Source organism: Equus caballus, chromosome 28, assembly GCF_041296265.1.
Source record: "Equus caballus isolate H_3958 breed thoroughbred chromosome 28, TB-T2T, whole genome shotgun sequence".
Lineage (NCBI taxonomy): Eukaryota > Metazoa > Chordata > Mammalia > Perissodactyla > Equidae > Equus > Equus caballus.
In genome coordinates this window covers 26573762-26592520 of record NC_091711.1, presented here as the reverse complement: position 1 = coordinate 26592520, position 18759 = coordinate 26573762, and the positions used below count along the sequence as shown (strand labels likewise).

The 18759-nt window shown below is 44.4% G+C and overlaps 1 protein-coding gene across 1 annotated transcript in view; it reads right to left on the bottom strand.

Moving 5' to 3' along the window:
- ELK3 (ETS transcription factor ELK3) overlaps nt 1-18759 on the bottom strand; it is a 66314-nt gene that overhangs the window by 36091 nt on the left and 11464 nt on the right. Inside the window, exon 2 of the mRNA XM_023631146.2 lies at nt 2854-3062. Coding sequence (XP_023486914.1) covers nt 2854-3060 — 207 coding nt within the window. The 5' untranslated portion in view covers nt 3061-3062. The remainder of the gene's footprint in view (nt 1-2853; nt 3063-18759) is intronic.

Here is an 18759-nt window from a genome sequence, read left to right as displayed (position 1 = left end):
TACGTTCCTCTCCTCTGACGCCTTCTGCAAAGTTTTATACACATTTTCCACTTTTTTTTCTCTGCCCATTTCCAAGATTCTGGAATGAGCTAAAAATATAACATATAACTTATAAAAATAATGGTATTCTCATGCTTGTCCAATCTGGCAGGAAAACTTCCCTATTAGGACAAACCAAGGGATGTGTGGTTTCAGCCAAGAGTGAAGAGATGAAAGCTAGTAAGGGACAGAAAAGACAACAGGAAAGAAGAACACAGCTGTCCAGGTGGGGAGGCACCTAATTTATGCCCCCCAGGCAGAGCAGGCTCTGGGTAAGTATCAGTGGGCTTACCCTGATACTTTCATGTTCAACTTGAGCAATGGTTCACTTTATACATCTGATCACATAGTAACACTGGCCAAAGTGAAAGAAGCGTTCATCGTAAAACGTAAAACATGGTATAATTTTTGTAACCTTCTTTTGCCACGTCTCTTCCTCTTCCTCCCTGTCTCTCCCTCCCCTCCCCATCCCCCTCTTGCCCTCCAACTCCTCTGTCTTCTGCTTCATCCTCATCTCCCCTCTTCTTTTCACTTAAAATTACATTAGGAGTCTAACGGTCACTCTTACTCACCACTTGAGGACATTTCATGAGAAAGATTCAAATGGCCGTGTGTACATGCACGTGTACTGTGTATACACACATGTATAATGTCTAAGCACATACATGTATTGTGTGGACGTGCATGGGTGTGATGGACACAAGTCAAAGGACGTACGTAGGGCATCTTCTGGTGGCGAAGCCTGCAGGAGACACTGGACAAGAGCTGCTCCTGCCCTGTTAGTGCCAGCTGGCTCGTCAAGGTGACATGGCCAGACCTCAAGCTCAGCCTCAGCAAGAGAGGGAAAGGACAACAACCACAGCGAGCAGGCCACACTGGCCACTCGCACCTTTGGCCTTGGGCTCAACCTGACACCCAGCATACACCAGATTTTTTAGTACTGAAGCACTTGATAATAAACAAAAATTTCTAAGGTTGCAATCCCTTTGTGCTGGCTGAATGCCTACCTGGAACTCAAGCGTTCAGCTGCCTGATTGCCTACCTGGAACTCAGGTGTTCAGAGGCAAAGGAAACGAACAGCCCAGAAGGGAGGGTGTGTGCCTTTGGGCCAGGAACTAGGCAGCCTGGCTCTGTGGCTTCCTGGCTGCAAGAGCTGGGCAGGTTTTTCAACAAAGCGCCCACGTCCTCATCTGACAAAGGAGGAGGGGCCAGCAGGACTGTCTCATGGGGCTGTTGTGGTTTAAAGGAGGGTAGGAAGTGTTCGGCAGACCCAGAAAGTTCCAAACGTGCTGGGTGACTGCAGGCTCTGAAACTCTTTCCCTAGAGATTTGAAAAATCCGCTCACAGGGGACCAGGTGTGGTCTGAGCAGCGATGGCTTTGCCAGTCTTTTGAGGAGTGTGTCCAGCCCACAACCTCCCTTTGGGCTGAGGACACACAGTCAACTCCAACACCCAGGCCCCATGAAGAGGGAAAACCAAGTCACAGACACGGAGGCAGGACTCTTTTTCTCTGATACCTTGATTTAAAACAATGAAATTTTTTTCTTTTTGTCTCAAAGCCATGCTTTTAGGTACCCTGCCAGCAGGCAAGATGACTGTTTTCCTTCAGAGGGCTCCAATTCCCATTGTGTAACTTACAACCTGGGGAAAACGCAAAACAATAAACCATCTGCGAGGCAGCATCAGACAGTGCAATTTGCAAGAAGTGCTTTTACATCTTCGCAGCACTCTGCATTAAGCCAGGATTAATTAATTGCTACATTAAAGGAAAGCACCTTTAACATTTCAATGACATAATCATACACAATTACGATCATATAAAGGAACACTTTATAATTAATGATGCCACCACTTCCTGAAATGTGTAATCCTTCTGTCTCGAATTCCAAAGAGGTTGGCAGAAGGAAGGCACTTAAATACAGATCAGGAACTAATATTTAAATCAGTGTTTAATTCACCTTTCAATATGAGCAGTAAAACCAGAACAGAAGCTTACCCTCATTAGGACTATAAGTTTTTATGTCTATGAGGCTAAAGATTCAGCAACAACAGATCCACACAGAAATGGTCAATAATCACAGGCCTGAAACAATTACCCCTAAATGGCAATAATTTTGCCCTAGGAGGCACAGGAACTGCTTTTCCAGAAATGCATTAAAATTCATCCCACTGTCCTGGCTTTGGCAACTATGCTGTGTTACCACTTCACAAAGCCCTCTGACTCATCTCTGCGACTTAAAAAGGAAAACGGTTTTTTTTTTTTAATTAGGGAAGTTTCCCACAGAGTAGGAAACCCCAGGTACCAGGCATTGTTCTTAGTGCTTAACAGGTAACAGCTCGTTTCGTCTTCCCAACACCCCCAAGATGATACCATCGTGAGCCCCATTTGAGAAACGAGGACACTGAGGCACTCAATCGTCACATAACTTACCCAAGCTACCACTCCCCAGGGAAGGCCCGTTTGAGGGAACTACAAACCAGATGGGATCAAAAGACTTTCTAGATTTTCACATTCCTTCTGTCACTCAAGCAACTAACCACGAGGCAAGCCCCAGAACCTCCCTACAGCTAATTTCTGTGGTTGGCAAAGTTCTGCAGCAACTACAGAGGAAAAGGCAGAGGGAAGAAAACTGGACCCAGAGTAACACCCAAAGGGCTTCCAGGAAACAACAAAAAAAACCTCTCTGCATAAACAGCCTCTATTGGATTTTCGAATTCGCTTCACGGTAACACTGTGACCTGCTGTCCGAACGAACTGTGCAGGTGGTGCTCCACTGGCCCCAACGGCTGCCTGGAAGGCAGGCAGGGGTTTACCTTGTCGTAATAGTATCGCAGGGCTCTGCTCAGCTTATCGTAGTTCATGTTCGTTTTGTTTTTTCGGAGTCCCCACAGTTTGGCCACTTCTTCTGCTTTGAGGAGCTTGAATTCACCATCGTTGGACGTCCAGCAGATCAGGTGCTCATGTTTCTGGTCCAGCAGCAACTGTAACAGGAACTGCCACAGGGTGATTGCACTCTCCATGCCTGGGGAGGAAGGGGGCCAGGGCAGAGCCGTCAGTGCAGATGGCAACGCAGCAGGAGGGCCTTCGGGAGGAGGGCCTCAGCTCCCCTCCGGCCTCCCCCCGACCAGTGCACCTAATCAAGCTGCTTTCCCGTCCACCTCCGCAGCCCCCTCTGAATCAGGTGCCTTCTGGCTGCATTTTTGTAAACGGCCACGATTCGGAAATACAGGGAAGCCCTGGAATCCTCGTATGGGCCACACACATCCCTGCAGGTGACAGGATTGTATGGGGACTAACGTGAAAAAATGACGAAGAAAACATAGAATTAGTCCCCATTCAAACGATTCCACACAGCACACTACATCTGTTTCTGCCCATCCTACAACTCCTCTATGGTCAGTCTCTAGTCCATTATCTATTGTGAAAAGCAGGACCCCACAATAAGCGCAGGGCAGTTTCCCAACCTCATACATTTGAGGATTGTCATGGCAATGGGTCCTGATTCTAAAAATATTAGTAATAATAATCATAATTTGTTTGTCTTATCAATATTCGTTAAATTCAGAAAGAAGAGGTGGTTGGGCTGGCCTCAAAAGTGCAATGCAGATCAATGTCATCACTGCATACGTGAAGCACCCAGGGTTTTGATCTGGGCAGGATGGGGGTGAGACTCCAGTGCCGGGCTGAGGGGGCCAGGGACCAGAGGATGGAGGACTGCCTTCTGGAACAGAGAGAAGCTTCAGAGCCAAGCTGTGAGGCGGGGACAAGGCCAGAGAGAACTAGGATCTTCCCCTGAGATAGCAAGGAGGAGACGCTGAAGTCCCAGGGGGCAGCCAGGGGTGACGGGAACAAGGGGGCAGTGAGAAAGATGCTGGACTCCGGGAGACCCAGAAGCCAGAATAAGTCCCTTGGGAGAGTTATTTGTACCAATCTTTTTATCAACTCCACAACTCCTCTCATGCATTCCTCTTAAAGGGGCAGCTTTCAGACTGACAAATTACTTTTCTCGCTTTCCACACGGGAATAGATGTGAAAATACCTAGCCATGCAGCAAATATTCATTTCCTTATTTCCTTTCACATGTTTAGCCAAAAGAACACATTTTATTGTTTCTCTGAGCAATGTGGGCTTCTCAGTTAAAGGAAAGCAGATTAGGAATGTTGTCCAAATACCCACAGGGCATTTTATTTATGGCTCTTTAAAGGAGATATTCTTTAGAGAAATCAATCTTCCCCACAATGGCCACTCAATCTGCAAGAGAGTAAATCATTCCACTGTTGGATCAAAACCGCCTTCGCATCTCGTGAGTCTTGTAAACACAACTGCTGTGATACGCAGCAGCGTGCCGGCGCCAACTGCTAATACGAACCACCCTTCCGATTACTGGAGGATGAGCCACAAGCTTTCTTCTCACATTGGCACTAAGAATTGCTAACAGTTGTCTCAAATTCTTTGGTGTTTTCTTGGCCAAATACTTCAGAGTAACCTTTAAAATATCTTTGAAACTTTAAGTGGATGTGCAGAGGAACCTGCTCCAAAGGGCAGCCAGCTGCCAGTGGGTTTGGAGGTCTGGATGGAAGGCACTGCTGGGCCCGTGGCGCGCCGGCCAGGTAGGAAAGTGGTCAGCCACCTGCACCTCCCCCACCTCTAACTGACACAAACCATCATGTCAAACATCTCTGTGTATTTTACAGTTAGTGCTTCTACCAACCAGGACTCCTCGGAGCTTCCTGTGCTTCCCGGAATCCCTTTCCATGCCGTTCCAACCCCATCTAGCAGAGCCATGTTCTCCAGGCAGAACTTATGAGGACCCATGTGGCAGACTGGATTAATGCTCTCAATCCTTCGGTACCTCCCTCGCTCAAGTGATCGCACAGTAGTGCACTAGAGGGGAGGGAGTATTATTTTCCCCTCCCCTGTGAAATGTGGACTTGGCCGTGTGATTTGATTTGGCCGATGGAATGCTGAGGAGAAGGGACAACGTGCCAACTCTAAGCCAAGGTCTAAGAGGCTTCACACGTTTGTACTTTCTCTCTCGTGTTCCTCTTACTGCTGTGAAGGGGCTGCCCCAAAATGAGCCAAGCTGAGTTCAACCCAAAGCCTGGAGGCAAGTCCTACAACCCACAGTCTGAAGCAGCATCCGGAAGCCAACCCGTGAGAAAAATAAATCCTGCTGTGAGCCAGTGACTGTAGGGGCAGTTTGTTATGCAGCATCGTTACAGCACAAGTTGACTATTTCAATACCCAATGTTTTTGCTTAAAAAAATTCTCTCTTTCTGGGATGCCAATATCCTTACACTATAGAACCTGCATTCACAACCCTGAGGTGTGTCTGGACACAGAAAAGTACACTATGAGATGTAGGAGGATTGGCTGATCATGTCTTTACTCAGAGGACTGCAAGCACGCCACGTGATGACCACGGGTGCTGTGGCCATGGCCTAACACAGGGTAGATGACGGAAAGGGGGAAAGAAAAGGGAGACGTAAAGGATTAGAAATAGACAAGGCAGAGGAGCAAATGGTGGGGATGGAGACCCCCGGATCAGGGGCCTCCTAGACTTCTGGAGGAGAGGAACGGGGCCAAGGGAAGGCACAGAGCTGTGAACTGGGACTCACAGAGTCGCCCCCAACAAACTCTCAGACTCCAGCAGAGTGTGAGTGGCCACTGGGTGGGCTGTGGAACATTCCCTTCCTGCCCCCTCACTTCTCCCACACTGAGGCGTCACAGCCAGGCTACAGCTGAGGACTGGAGGATTACTCAGAAGGCTTAAGTGTGAGTAACACAGCTCCCCCGGAGGTGACTAAGGCATCAAGCCACTCCTGCCTAAAGCGCGTCAAACCCAGTGCTGAGCGCCTCATTCTCCTCTTCTCCACCTCTCCTCGGCCACTCCTCTATCCTGCTTGGTCCACCAGTTCCAGCGATGGTGCAGTCACACAAATCTTTACTGATGGAAATCCCAGGCACACATTACTCAGAGATGAGTTCCTCTCAAAAACATTTCTCTGTGAGCTTATAATCACACCTACAAACATCTGTCACCCCCTTCTACACTCAGCAGGAGTAATTCTGGGATACAGTGGTCCCCCAAGGGGGCTCTGGACCCTCCCACCATCTTGGCCAGAGCCATCAGTGTGATTAAAATGTGTGAGTCCATGGGGGGCCGTGAGGGGGGGAGGGAGGGGGGGTTGGTGATGAGCCACCAGAGGACATCACTGCTGTGGATCTCTCCGTTCGAGAGCACTCACTGTGTTTCATTATGATAAAGTCCCATCATTTACACAACTGTTTTCACATACAATCACGCTTCCTGTTCTTTCACACCTCTGCCAGCCACAAATTTTGCCCCATCTGGGACATTGGAAAAGGAAAAAATTCTAACACTGTGACAGGGGAGCACACCCTTCGGACAACCACCAACACTTAACATACTAGCAAATTCATCCAAATGAAATTCAAGTGGTTTTTTTTTTTTTCCTAAATTAATTCCTTCATGCCTAGAATCCTTAATGAAGTCCTATATCTTAACGTCCTGGTACAATAAAGTCCAACTTATCTGGTTGCCTTTATAACGAATGTGAGTAATTCAGACAGCATACTGTTAAATAAAAAGTTCAAGAAAGTGTTGATACTTGAGATTTATGTCTGATACATTATTATGCAAATGGAGGCCTGATTTGCGTTAAAATGTTTCATCAGCCTAACCTCATTTAACTGATTTCCCACAACTCTCGGCTTAAAATACATAGAACACATGAAAGAAATGCTATAAATCTTTTAAAAATATTCCCCAAATCGAAATTTTTGCTAATTAGAAAATGTTTCTCTTTCCCCTTTCCCTGGCCAGACCTCATTTTGAATGTATGAAATGTAATCAGTTATTCTAACGCCATTCTTTATGCAAAATCAGACTCTGCACTTTTATATTTAGGAGGATCGGCCCACTTTAAAGGCATCAGTGCTCTTACAGGAAGAGGTGCCCCCGAGCATTCGATACTTTCTGTACTCCACTGACCTCGCCTCAGTCTTGCCGCCTGCAACGGACCGTCTCTCACCATTTCTACTGGAGCCAAAAAGACAACAGTCACAGTGGCTGGCGAGACCGACTTCCAGACCTCTCCAGAGAACAAAGCTTCTTGCTATTTGCCCCAACTGCTTCTTTTCCTTTGTACTTTATAGGCCGGCCATACCTCCCCACAGTGGAGTACAGTACTTACACTATTTAAAGTCTGCCAAATTTGAATAATACGCAAACCTCCTTTTAAAGGAGCAGGGGAAAAAAATTACTAGGCCCCCAGTGTTGACAAACTATTTTCAACATTCAAATCAAATTTTTTCATTCACATTTTTATTTTTTCTCCCTTCAAGATAAACAACAAAAACGGATATAAGCTCCTCAAGGTTTATAATTCTTATATAATGAAAAGATGAAATTGACAAGTAAAATAGATTCCTCTCCCCCATTCAAATTGACAACTAATTTTACCTATGACAGACAATGTCTTGTTGAAAGGCATCCCACACTCACGAAAAGGTTAAGGCAACGACTAAGGCAACGTAGGTTCTTTTGAGTAAGATGTGTTTATATTACGAAACACTATAAAGACCCAATTTCCTCCCCACTTCTTTCAATTTTCCTTTGCTGAGGAAGATGGGCCCTCAGCTAACATCTGTGCCCATCTTCTTCCATTTTATGTGGGATGCCGCCACAGCGTGGCTGAACAAGCAGCGCTAGGTCCACACGCAACATCTGAACTGGCGAACCCCAGGCTACTGAAGCAGAGCCCATGAACTTAACCACTATGCCACCAGGCAGGCCCCTCAGTTTTTGGGTTTTTTTGAGAGTCCATTTTACACCAAGAAGCCATCCAGGTACAGTCATACGCCACTTAACATCAGGGACACGCTCTGAGAAATGTGTCATTAGGCCATTTTGTTGTTGTATGAACATCACAGAGTGCACTTACACAAACCTAGATGGTACAGCCTACTGCACACCTAGGCTACACGGTGCCAATGTTATGGCACCGCCATCATGTATGTGGTCCGCCACTGACCGCAACATCATCCAGGAACAAAAGAGATGAAGCCCTCTGTCCTCATGGGGCTTAGGTGCCAGTGGGGGGAGAAAGGACATAAACCACAAACACGACTGTTAAGTTACACAGTATGTTGGAAGAACGCTGCTATGGATACATGCACACAGGGCGGCTTAAAGGGATGGGAGCCTGGGGCGTGTGAGCAGAAGGTCATGGAAGACCTCACTGAGAAGCTGAGAGTTCCTTTGTTAAAGAATAATTTTCAAAAATGAGTAAAATCATGACTCTCATACAGATGTAAAAATGAAGACATGCTCAAGATTTTATTTCACTCATTAACCAAGGCAGGAACTAGGAAGACATTATCACAAGTTCAAAACAGAATCTCGGTAATGGAGGCATTTATAGATTAGGAATACGGAAACGAAGGCACAAATTGGAGACAAAACTGAGAGTGGGAGGGGAGTCAGCTCAACACGATAACAACAGAATTTGCATATCTATAGACAAGAATTATTTTGCTATCAGTTATCGATAATTAACAGGACTGTAAAATAGCTTCCACAAAATGAGAATCACATGGTTCACAGGGGTTTTCTCTAGCATCTAGACGAAAAACGGTTTTTCACTGAAGCACAATTATTTTCTACAGCTTGCAGCAGGTGAGAGAGAGAACCACTTCTTTGTGTCTTTTTTGGAAAGCTCCACGGTGGGTGAGAGCAGATTCTGAAACCAGACTAGCCCATCTGGCTGTGGGACTTTGGGTAAGTTACTTAACTTTTCTGTGCCTCAATATCCTCATAAGTAAAATGGGGATGATGAAGATGATAAATCTCCTTTACAGGGCTGTGGTAAGGATTATGTGAGTTACGAATAATGCACTTGAACTATGCCTGGTACAGAGTGTTATTGAAATGATTACTCTTATTTTTAAGCAACAGGGAAACCTCTTCTTAGAGCCTGTTGTGAGGTCATTACGTCTTCCCCTCGCTCAGAAGCATCGAGATCTGTGTCCACCTTGGTTCACTGTTCATTAGGCAATGAGCCCAAAACAGGCGCTGAAACCCAGGGAGATTGTTCAGCTGTTCGGTGACTGTTGTTTATAAAGTGACTTGGAACATGCTAATGTTTCTTCTTTTAGACCATCATGAAAAATGAAAGAACAAAAATTTTTAAAAATTCTCGCAGAAAACTCAGATTCCTGGGCACATATTCTCTCACCCCAGCTTAAGAAATACTCATTTAAATTGCTTGCCTGAGGCCTCCAAGCTGTGGTGACTCCAGCCAAGATGGCCCCTGGGTGCTGACACTTCCCTTGGGGCTGGTTCTGCTCCCAGCTCTCTGGTGTCCCTGGAGCAGGGGAAGGGGCTCAAGTAGATGAGAGCGGTTGGGTCCCAAAGAGAAAAGAGAAGTGTTCTAAAATGACAGCCAAGGGACACCTATGATAACAACGCTTATGACTGCTGAAGATGGAGCCCACATGGCTACATTCCCCGGGGAGGCCAGTCAGGGCAACAGATGCGGAGTAGAGAGGGCTGGAGGTAGCCCAAGAGTAAAGTCTGTCCACTAGCACAGAGGGGGAAAGACACTTAAGCGGACTCTGAGTGGTTCCTTTCCACCCTCAATCTCTGTTTTCAACTCTTTTGTTTTTAAAGAATGCAAATATCGTTGATTCATTCTTTAATCTGGAAGGAGCCTCAGAAGGATGCTGTAGATTGCTGTATTGATCACTCTCATTACCCTGGTGCCGCCCTCTGCCTACTTGAGAGCCGTCAGGCCACGTGGGACTATCACAGCATGAGCATCTTGAATTCTCTCCCTCTGGTCAAGGGTACTAGCTACCAATCTCCAGGGCACATTAACTAACTAACGCCAGGCACGCTTCCTCTGACCACTGGGGGTCTAATGAACACTCCACACAAAAGAAGTGAAAACTGCTCCCTCCCAGGGGTGGGAGACAAGACCGACACTCATGACACAGGGCGACAGCAGTAAAAGGCAGTAATCACCCTGATGCTGAATCAGCGGGCTCACACAATAAGTACACGGGCAGGACAGAGAAGGTCAAGAGGCCACCCCTGATGTCCCAAATAGAAGTAATTTACAAGCACATACGTGTGAACACATCTAGGCCAGGAGTCCTCTTAGCTCTCGTCATAGTCTGTCTCGCAGTGTGAGTCACTCATTAATTAATCTGTCTTTTCCAATTACAAGAGCCTTGTCTTTGTCTTCTCAGTACATGTTGGGTATTATTTATTAAGCCTTTACCACATACCAAGCACTTTCCCTGCATTATCTCATTTAATTCCCGCAATAGTCCTATGAGTTAAATACCATTATTGTTCCCACTTTGCAGAAGAAGAAACTAAGGTCCAATCGCGGCAGAGCAGGGGCCCCCTACAACGATCTACTCAACATGCGGCCAACATACCAGTGCAAACTGTTGGTCACCAGTCCATGATGAGATAAGTACAGATATCGAGTGTAAGTATGTAGTGACTTCTACTGCAATTTACATTGTCACTACATCAAAGTATGTGATCAGTACGCTCACCTTGTTAGTACAAGCTATGGACTAGTCAGAAACATGAAGTAGGACCACGCTAAAATGTGTGATATTCAAGGTCCGTTTTCAACTATAACCCAAAAGTGTATAAAAATCTAGAATTAATCGATTTCATTAAAAGATGATTTAAATGTAACTATAACTTTACAGGATAAATGGTTGGAAGTGGCAACTAATGAAGGATTGAAGATGAATCGTAAAATGCAGCAATACTTGCTTCATTTTAGATGAAAGTTAAAAAATTAACATCCCAGTTTTGCTGAAAGAGGTGTGAAAATACCTCTGAGAAGCTGGCTTCTCTCGAGTGTAATTAAAACAAAACACAGAAGTAGTTTATACACATCATCTCCTGCAAGTAGCATTGTTGTATTCAACCCAGATGAAATTCATTAGTCAGCAAGAAGAAACTCTTAGCTACATTAAAAGTGAAATATTGATAAATATGGTGTTTTTTAAAAGTGTGGTTATAAGCTATCCCATTACCGGGTATTCATCCAAAGAACATGAAATCAACAATACAAAGAGACTTATGCACCCCTGTGTTCATTGCAGCATTATTCACACTAGCCAAGATATGGAAGCAACCCAAGCGCCCATCAGTGGGTGAATGGACGAAGATGATGTGGTGTATATATACAATGGAATACTACTCAGCCATAAAAAAAGACAAAATCATGCCATTTGCAACAATATGGATGGACCCTGAGGGTATTACGCTAAGTGAAATACTCTAGACAGAGACAAACACTGCATGATTTCACTCGTACATGAAAGATAAACACATGGACAGAGATAACAGATTAGTGGTTACCAGAGAGGAAGGGGGTTGGGGGGTGGGCGAAGCAGTCTATACAGAAACTGATATACAATAATGTACATCTGAAATGACACAATGTTACAAACAAATATGACCTCAATAAAATAATTTAAAACATAAATAAAGTATGCTTATAGGCATATAACATGGGAATCTCTGTTTCAGTTATAACTTATTTGGTTAAAATCACTGAATGACAGAAAGTCACCAGCATTAATAGTGATCTTCTCTATTAATTGCCTTTATATGGATTTTCTATGAATATGTAGTTTTTGTAATTATTTTGTTATTTTGTAATTATTCTAATTATATTTATTGAAATGTAATTTTATGCCTAAAATAAAAAAATCGAGGCTCGTATTTTGGTATCTTTGCCTTTTCTTTTATTTTCCTAGTAATTTATTTTTCTTGTATTTCTCCAAATCATCAGTCCACAATGCGTTGGAAATTTTAAAAACTGGTCTCTTTCCATAGATGGCTGAGAGAAGCACTGTTCTCGAACACTGACGCCATGAGGACGACCTTTGCTTGCTTACTAACGCATCCTCATCTCTCAGATCAACGCCAGGTAGGCACCCAGAAAACAGTTGTCAAATAAATGAATGAATAAATAAAACAGAGGTTAGCACATGCCACAGCCTGTGCCCTTAACCACTCAGTAATACTGCCTCCCACCGAATGCAGGGAAGGTGCATTCGGCTTAGGATCAAGCTAGTTGGAGAAGGCCTTCCAGAGGAGTGAGCCTGAGCACAGCCTTAAACTAAAGGGTGGGTAAAATTTCAAAAGTTAGAGAGGAGAGAGGCAGACGTCCCCCTCACAGCAGGCAGCAGGGGAGGGGGCAGCAATGGCAAAAGCCAAAGCCAGAATCAGCACGGGGCCTGGAATGAAATGGACCTGCAACTTACCCAGAGACAACTGCCCACTTGAGCCTGAAGAACAGACGGCACCCAGTAGCTCGGGTTACTGTGCTCCTTCAAACTGCACCAAGCCTGCTGCAGCCGCTGGGCTGACGGGAGAGTTAGCTTTACCCCACGAAGCATCGATGCATCGCTTGTCACCTGGAACCTGCGCCCCCGAGGCCAACTCATAATAATGTCTCAGGGACCATCACTTTGCACAAGTCTAGGGGTCCTAGTGACTTTGTATTTCTAATTTTTGGAATTTGGGGTACAGAAGGTCCCCTCCCTCAAATTGTTTAAGCTTCAAGCCCCATAAAACCTGGACCTGCCCTCTGTGGGTGCCCCTTCTCAGGCTGTCTCCCTCCCAGAAGCTGCTTGCGTCTTCTTGGAAGCGGGCATTCTTCCTGTCTGCCACAAGGTGGCGCCAGACGTCTTAATGTGAGACGGGGCTGCACAGCATCTTTATGCAAAGCATGAGGGTTTTGCTTCCATTCTTAGAAGTCGAAATACCCACTTATTTGTTCTTCTTTCTATTGATGGCAACCTAACACTTCTCTTTGCATCTTCCTGGTTTCATTTTTAAAGTTATACTGAGGTGGGAGTTGAGGGGGGCAGAATTATCTTTGATTTTCTAAAGCTTATATATTGTGGGAACTAAAGCAATTAGCCAATAACAACAAAATTAGTCCAAAACGAGAGAGCCCAAGGAAAGGAGAAAAACTGTGTAAGGAACAAAGCAGGTGCTCAGTAAGTACACGTCTTTTTTGCTTCTTAAAAAACTTGCATGGTTAGAGAAATGAGGATGAATCTGAACACTTCGTCCCGAAAATTCTCTTAAGCTCCTCTGTGCAAAGCAGCATCTAACAAGGGTTTCTGTACCACAGTGTTATCAATGTGCAAGAGAAAGAGCAGAAGCCGTTTCGTTATATACAACAAACCCTGTACTTAAGTCAAGGAATTGGAAAACAACAATATGTCTTATTTGAGGTCTGCAGCAACTCAGCACACACTCATTTTAAGGCATTAATAAGGATAACATATGGTAACTATGCAGCCCATACCTGAAGTCGTTTTGATTTGTGTCAGGTGGAACTAAGACTATTAAAACTTATTTTCAAAAGACATTTTAATTATGGTCAACCACGGCCTTTAAAAAAACACTCATCTGTGAGGCCAAGTTGCTGTGCTCAAAGCTCTTTTTATCTATTTACAAATGCTTGTATGCTCAGTCATTCTTCGAATATCTCCAGATTGTCCATTTCTTAAAGAGCAAAGTTTAAAGAGCAGAAAAAGAGAGGGAGATTGTCCATTTCTTAAAGAGCAAAGTTTAAAGAGCAGAAAAAGAGAGGGAAAGTAGCCACTGCTCAGGCGCATTCATTTATCCTTTACAGTTAGCAAGATTTTGCAAATAACTCTTCCATCTGAGGAGGGGGAAATCGCTGACGGCCACTGTAATAACAACATACGCCATCTACTGCATGGATGATCCACCCCTCTTTCCTTCTGAAACTCTGTGTTGTCGCTGGGAATATTAAAAGCAATTCAATTGGTTTGTCGGTGACTTTTATATGGGTGAATTTCCCTTGGAAAAGTAAATGGATAGCTACATTAACGCCCCCTGGGAAAGTGTGTTCGAGCCATTCCACTTCCTCCCACATCCGTATATTCATGCCATTTCCCACCCCACCCCACCCCACCGTTGCACAACCCAGCCCTATCTTACCCCACGTTTTCAGACTAGGCCCATGGAGATGGGAAAGGGCCTGTTCTCCCTCTCGGCTGCCTCACGTGGGTACCTCTTTGATCCCTAATTTGGCAACATCGCAGAACTTCCTAATGTTCCTGGTACAGAGGTGTTTCCTGGGCTTGAAGAAGCGGTGATCAACTCACAGGGTAAATAAATAATTGGTGGTCTCAGAAGCATACACGCATTTCTCTGTATCTCAAAGAAGCAAGTCCGTTTGAAGGAGATGGTGCATGAGAAAAGCTCGGCCCAGTGCCCTGTACGTTATAAGCCTGCAACAAGGCTGACATGTCGCCTTCATATACACTGTCTATGAAGCCTTCAACAAGCCTTCTACAAATGGAGCTATTTATCGTTAGCCATCATTTCATTAGCGTCAACCAGAAATTCCAATACAGCACTTAGCAAACAACAGGCATTCAATAAAAAGGTGTGCAGTGAATCTCAATTTCTTTGGCTCTCAATTTCTTTACCCTTGAGGCAGGGACTGTAATATCTAGACTCTTCTATAATGCGCTAAAGAGCCCAGACACAGAATGATTTTATTTTTCTCTTCTCTTCCTCCAGAGAAAGATGGACTCGTCTACTTCTCCAGCATCGTCTGACCTCCTGAGCCCTGCGTCCCCCCCACACGGCTCATCAGGTAGCCACACAAACAGAGTGCGCAATCTGTAGGCTTCAACACACAGATCGCCATTTAATCTCTTCTTTGAAAACATCAGACAAAATTTTATTGGGCAGTTAAAGGAACACAAGCCTGCTAGATCAAAGCAGCCAACTGGTCACCCAGCCTTCCCAAAGTGAGGCTGCAGTTCATTATAGCCACTCGGTTAACCACATCCACCTTCCTCATATATCAACAGGCCCAGGAAACAGACTTCGAAGTCCTGGGCGTTGCAAGGAAAATCTTTTCAGGTAACCAACTGTATTAAAAAAGCAGACCACGTCTTGAAAGATGAGTAGGGCTATAAAAAGCAGAGGTCCCTACAACCTGGGACAGTCCCCCGGTCCCCCACATAGTCTTGCATAGAGGGACGGACTCTGCTGACAATGCTTTTTCTTTCAACAGATGAGTTTGTTCCTTCCTAGACATTTTTGGACTAAAACCCAAACATTCACTTTCTTTGCAAAGGTTTTTGTTGCCCGTGCTGTTTGTGTGTATCTTAATTCTGGCTGGAAGCACATCCCCCTTCAGTTCTCATACTTGGTAACATTCAGCTTCCTCTTCTTCTGCAGGTTGCAGGCAGGAAACTGGAAAATGGGCCACAGGAAACCTGGCCTCCTACATCTGTCCCACTTTGTAATTGCAGCTCTGGTTTCATTTTGCCTTGTGTGTCAGCTCTGTTTTAACCCTCAACACGACGGCAAACTCTGCTTTCTGAAAGAACACTGCTATTCTTTTTGCCCAAGAAAACCCATGGAGAACTTTTTTCTCCCTGGAGTAATTAATTCTATGAAGTCAACAGGGAAAAACTGCTAAGCAAATTCTCCTAACAGTAGTCCTTGGGATCAAAATAGTGTAGAACCAGCAAAATGATTCGTTAGATGTGATAAAGCTAGCCATAAGTGAAATTTCAAGGCTGGTGAAAATTCAGACTATTTCACAATACTGTACGCAGCAGAAGTTATTTTGGATAGATATGATTACTAGTGGTCCAAGGCTGCGTGACGAATTTTAACTTGCGAGACTTTGATAAATAACATAGAAAATGAGCTATAATCATACTTCATTATAATCTCTCTCATGATACTGTTTCAAATTATGTTTCTTAACAATAGCACCAACTACTAGGTTGAACTATGTACAATTGTTATTTTTATGGGTCAAAACCAGCCAAATACCAGCAATTTCATATAAATAACCTAAAGCATATAATCACACACAGAGAATAGATACATACATACACACACACACACACACACACACACAATATCACATCCCCAGGGCAGTATCTTCTTCCTGTGTTTGGTCTGTGGACCCTTTTGAGAATCTGAAATTCTCTAAGGAAAAAACAGATATATATTCATACAAAATACACAGGATTTCCACAGGGTTTGTAAAACGCTAAAGATAATTCATAAATCCCAAATAAAGAGCCCCGTTCTAAAGGAAATGTTAGTGATATCCTCCCCCACCAGCAATGCTGAGAATCGATGGAATTCTCAAGAATAGGGCTCATACCAAAAAAAATCCATTACTTCTTTAAGTAGGAGCTTTTCTTTTTCAACACTAACATTTCATGAGCATTCACTATGTACCAGGCATGTGCTGAGTGCTTTACGCACATTGTCTAAATTTAATACTCCATGAGGGAGTCGTGATTTAAAAAGGTGAAATAAGACGCTCATGGCCACAGGAGTCATACAGGCAAGCCGAGACTCGTATCCAGGGCATGTGGCGCCAAAGCCCAGGTCCTTAATCACCACACACATTCCCCCTAGCAGAGGCTTCATTTCTTACAGGCACACTTCACCGCCGCTAAGAGAAAAGTTTCATTTGAATTCAGAGGGCAATACAACCTTTCCACGAGGAATCAAACCGGGAAATTTCCTCTTTCATTTCTGGCCTTGCCTCATCTGAGACGCCAGTCGTTCCAGCTGGGCTCTGATTTAAGAAAGAACCTTTGAACCTATCCCACCATCATTATTTTTTAAACCAATTTCCCTTTGAAAAAGATCTAGTATATTGGTTTAGATACGTTCCAGGTTCATCCAACACGAAATAACCAAGGTTGGCTCTTGATTATGAAGACAGGACTCGAGAAGCTGTACCTTCTACAACTTAGCTCCTCCTCAGCATGAGAGATGCATCCTTCCACTTGGTGTGTGCACAAGACGGCAGAACGAGATGCAAGTCAGAAATGAATGCAGTCTGGCCTGGCCCCAGAGAGGGGCCCCAAACCTGTGCGTATCTCATGTAACAATGAAATGAATCATGAGAAACACTTCATGTGTGAACACGGATGGGCTGGGAACCCCACTGAAAAGACACGACAGCACCCGTGTTGCACCCAGCAGGGGCTCCAGATTTCTCCTTTAAAAACAAACACTTCTGGGGAAGCTCTGTTTCAGCTTCTAAGAAAGCAGTATTTGAGATTTCATGGCGGATCACAATGTGCACATGAAAAAAGCATTATTTGGATTTAAAACTTACCTAAAATCTTGCTGTCCTTAAATCTGAGCTTCAATTTATCGAGCTTCCTAATTTCCAGTGAGTATTTTTCCCCCACACTACCTTTGATTCTTATATTTCATAGGCCTTTTAGTGGAAAATCTTTTACCTATAATTTTGTACTATTAATATTAATAAAATCCAATCCTGTGCGCAAGGGGAAAAGCTGGAGGTCAGAGCATACAAATTCTCATCGCAGCCATGGCCTTAAAGAGTTTCATGGTCTCAGGCGAGGATGTCATCTTCTCTGTATTTCAACTTCTTTATCTGTAAAATAGGGACACGGCCAGCCCTGCCCCCCTCGATCCATGAGGGTTATCAAACTACAAGACTTTTTACGACTTACGAGTATTTTAAAAGTAAAAAACTAAGTTAACCTTTTGACCAACACATTGCGTAAATGATCTTTAAAATGAGAATGGAATAATGCCTTCAGCTTCAAAGAAAGCCTTAACAGATATTTTTTAAATATGTGGTTGTCTTAACACCAGAAAATGTTTATTTGCTTAGATACTTTAAGATAGTTTTACGAAAATCGAAAATAAAGGAAATCTTACATAGCACTCCCACTGGAATGAAACTGTAATCTTTCAGATAAACTTGAAAGCTTTTCTGTATGAAATAATAAGTTGGTGAAGCCAAAAGTATATACCCAATGTAGTAAGAACACTTTTGCATGATAGAAAATGATGGTGGTTTTTCCACATCCAGAAACTGAAACACTTCCTGCCAGAGCATCCTCCACACTCTTCTATTGTGTTGAAACTGTAAAATCTTTCTAAATCAGGACTTCCTCCTATTATGCTTCAGAGGCGTCTTTCTGGGAAGGGTAGATCCAAGGCAAAAGGTAGGAATTCCTGCAGTACCACCCAGTGGAAACATTAGAAAAAAAAATACAGGCAAGATAAAATGTTTAATAAAAAGAAAATTCATGTCTTAGCTCTTCTAATTAAAAATCCGGACATGCGCTTTTTCCATCGATGGCAACCAGCAATAAGCTGCGCTGAACAATACTGCCCTTCTTTCTCAGCTGTTCCTTAAAGGCCACCCACACAAATGACTGTCAGCATCACTCTGCCCTTTCTCTCTCACACATGTGCACACATACTGGGACGACACCGGGGTCGGGGAGGAAGGAGTCCCGGGTGGGGTCAGGTGTGGGCTGCGACACCATCCCTTCCTCTCACAAGGATCCCAAGGGATCCTGGGGACCAGGAAATGTGCACAGCTGTGCTCAGCATCCCCGTCCTGCTGCAGCGTCGGGCATTTCCTGACAGAAAGGTGACCATCTGTGCACCTTCCCCTGCCCCGGCCCGGCTGCACCTAGCCTGGGCCACCCCCAACATCTGCACAGCAATTTTGCCTCCCTGGTTCCACCCCACAGAGCCTTTCCTCCCCTCGTGGCTCGTATCTCCGGTTCCCCCAAAATCTCTCCCGCGTGACCACTGCTTCTGTTCCGTGGTTCTGCCAAAGCCACTGCAG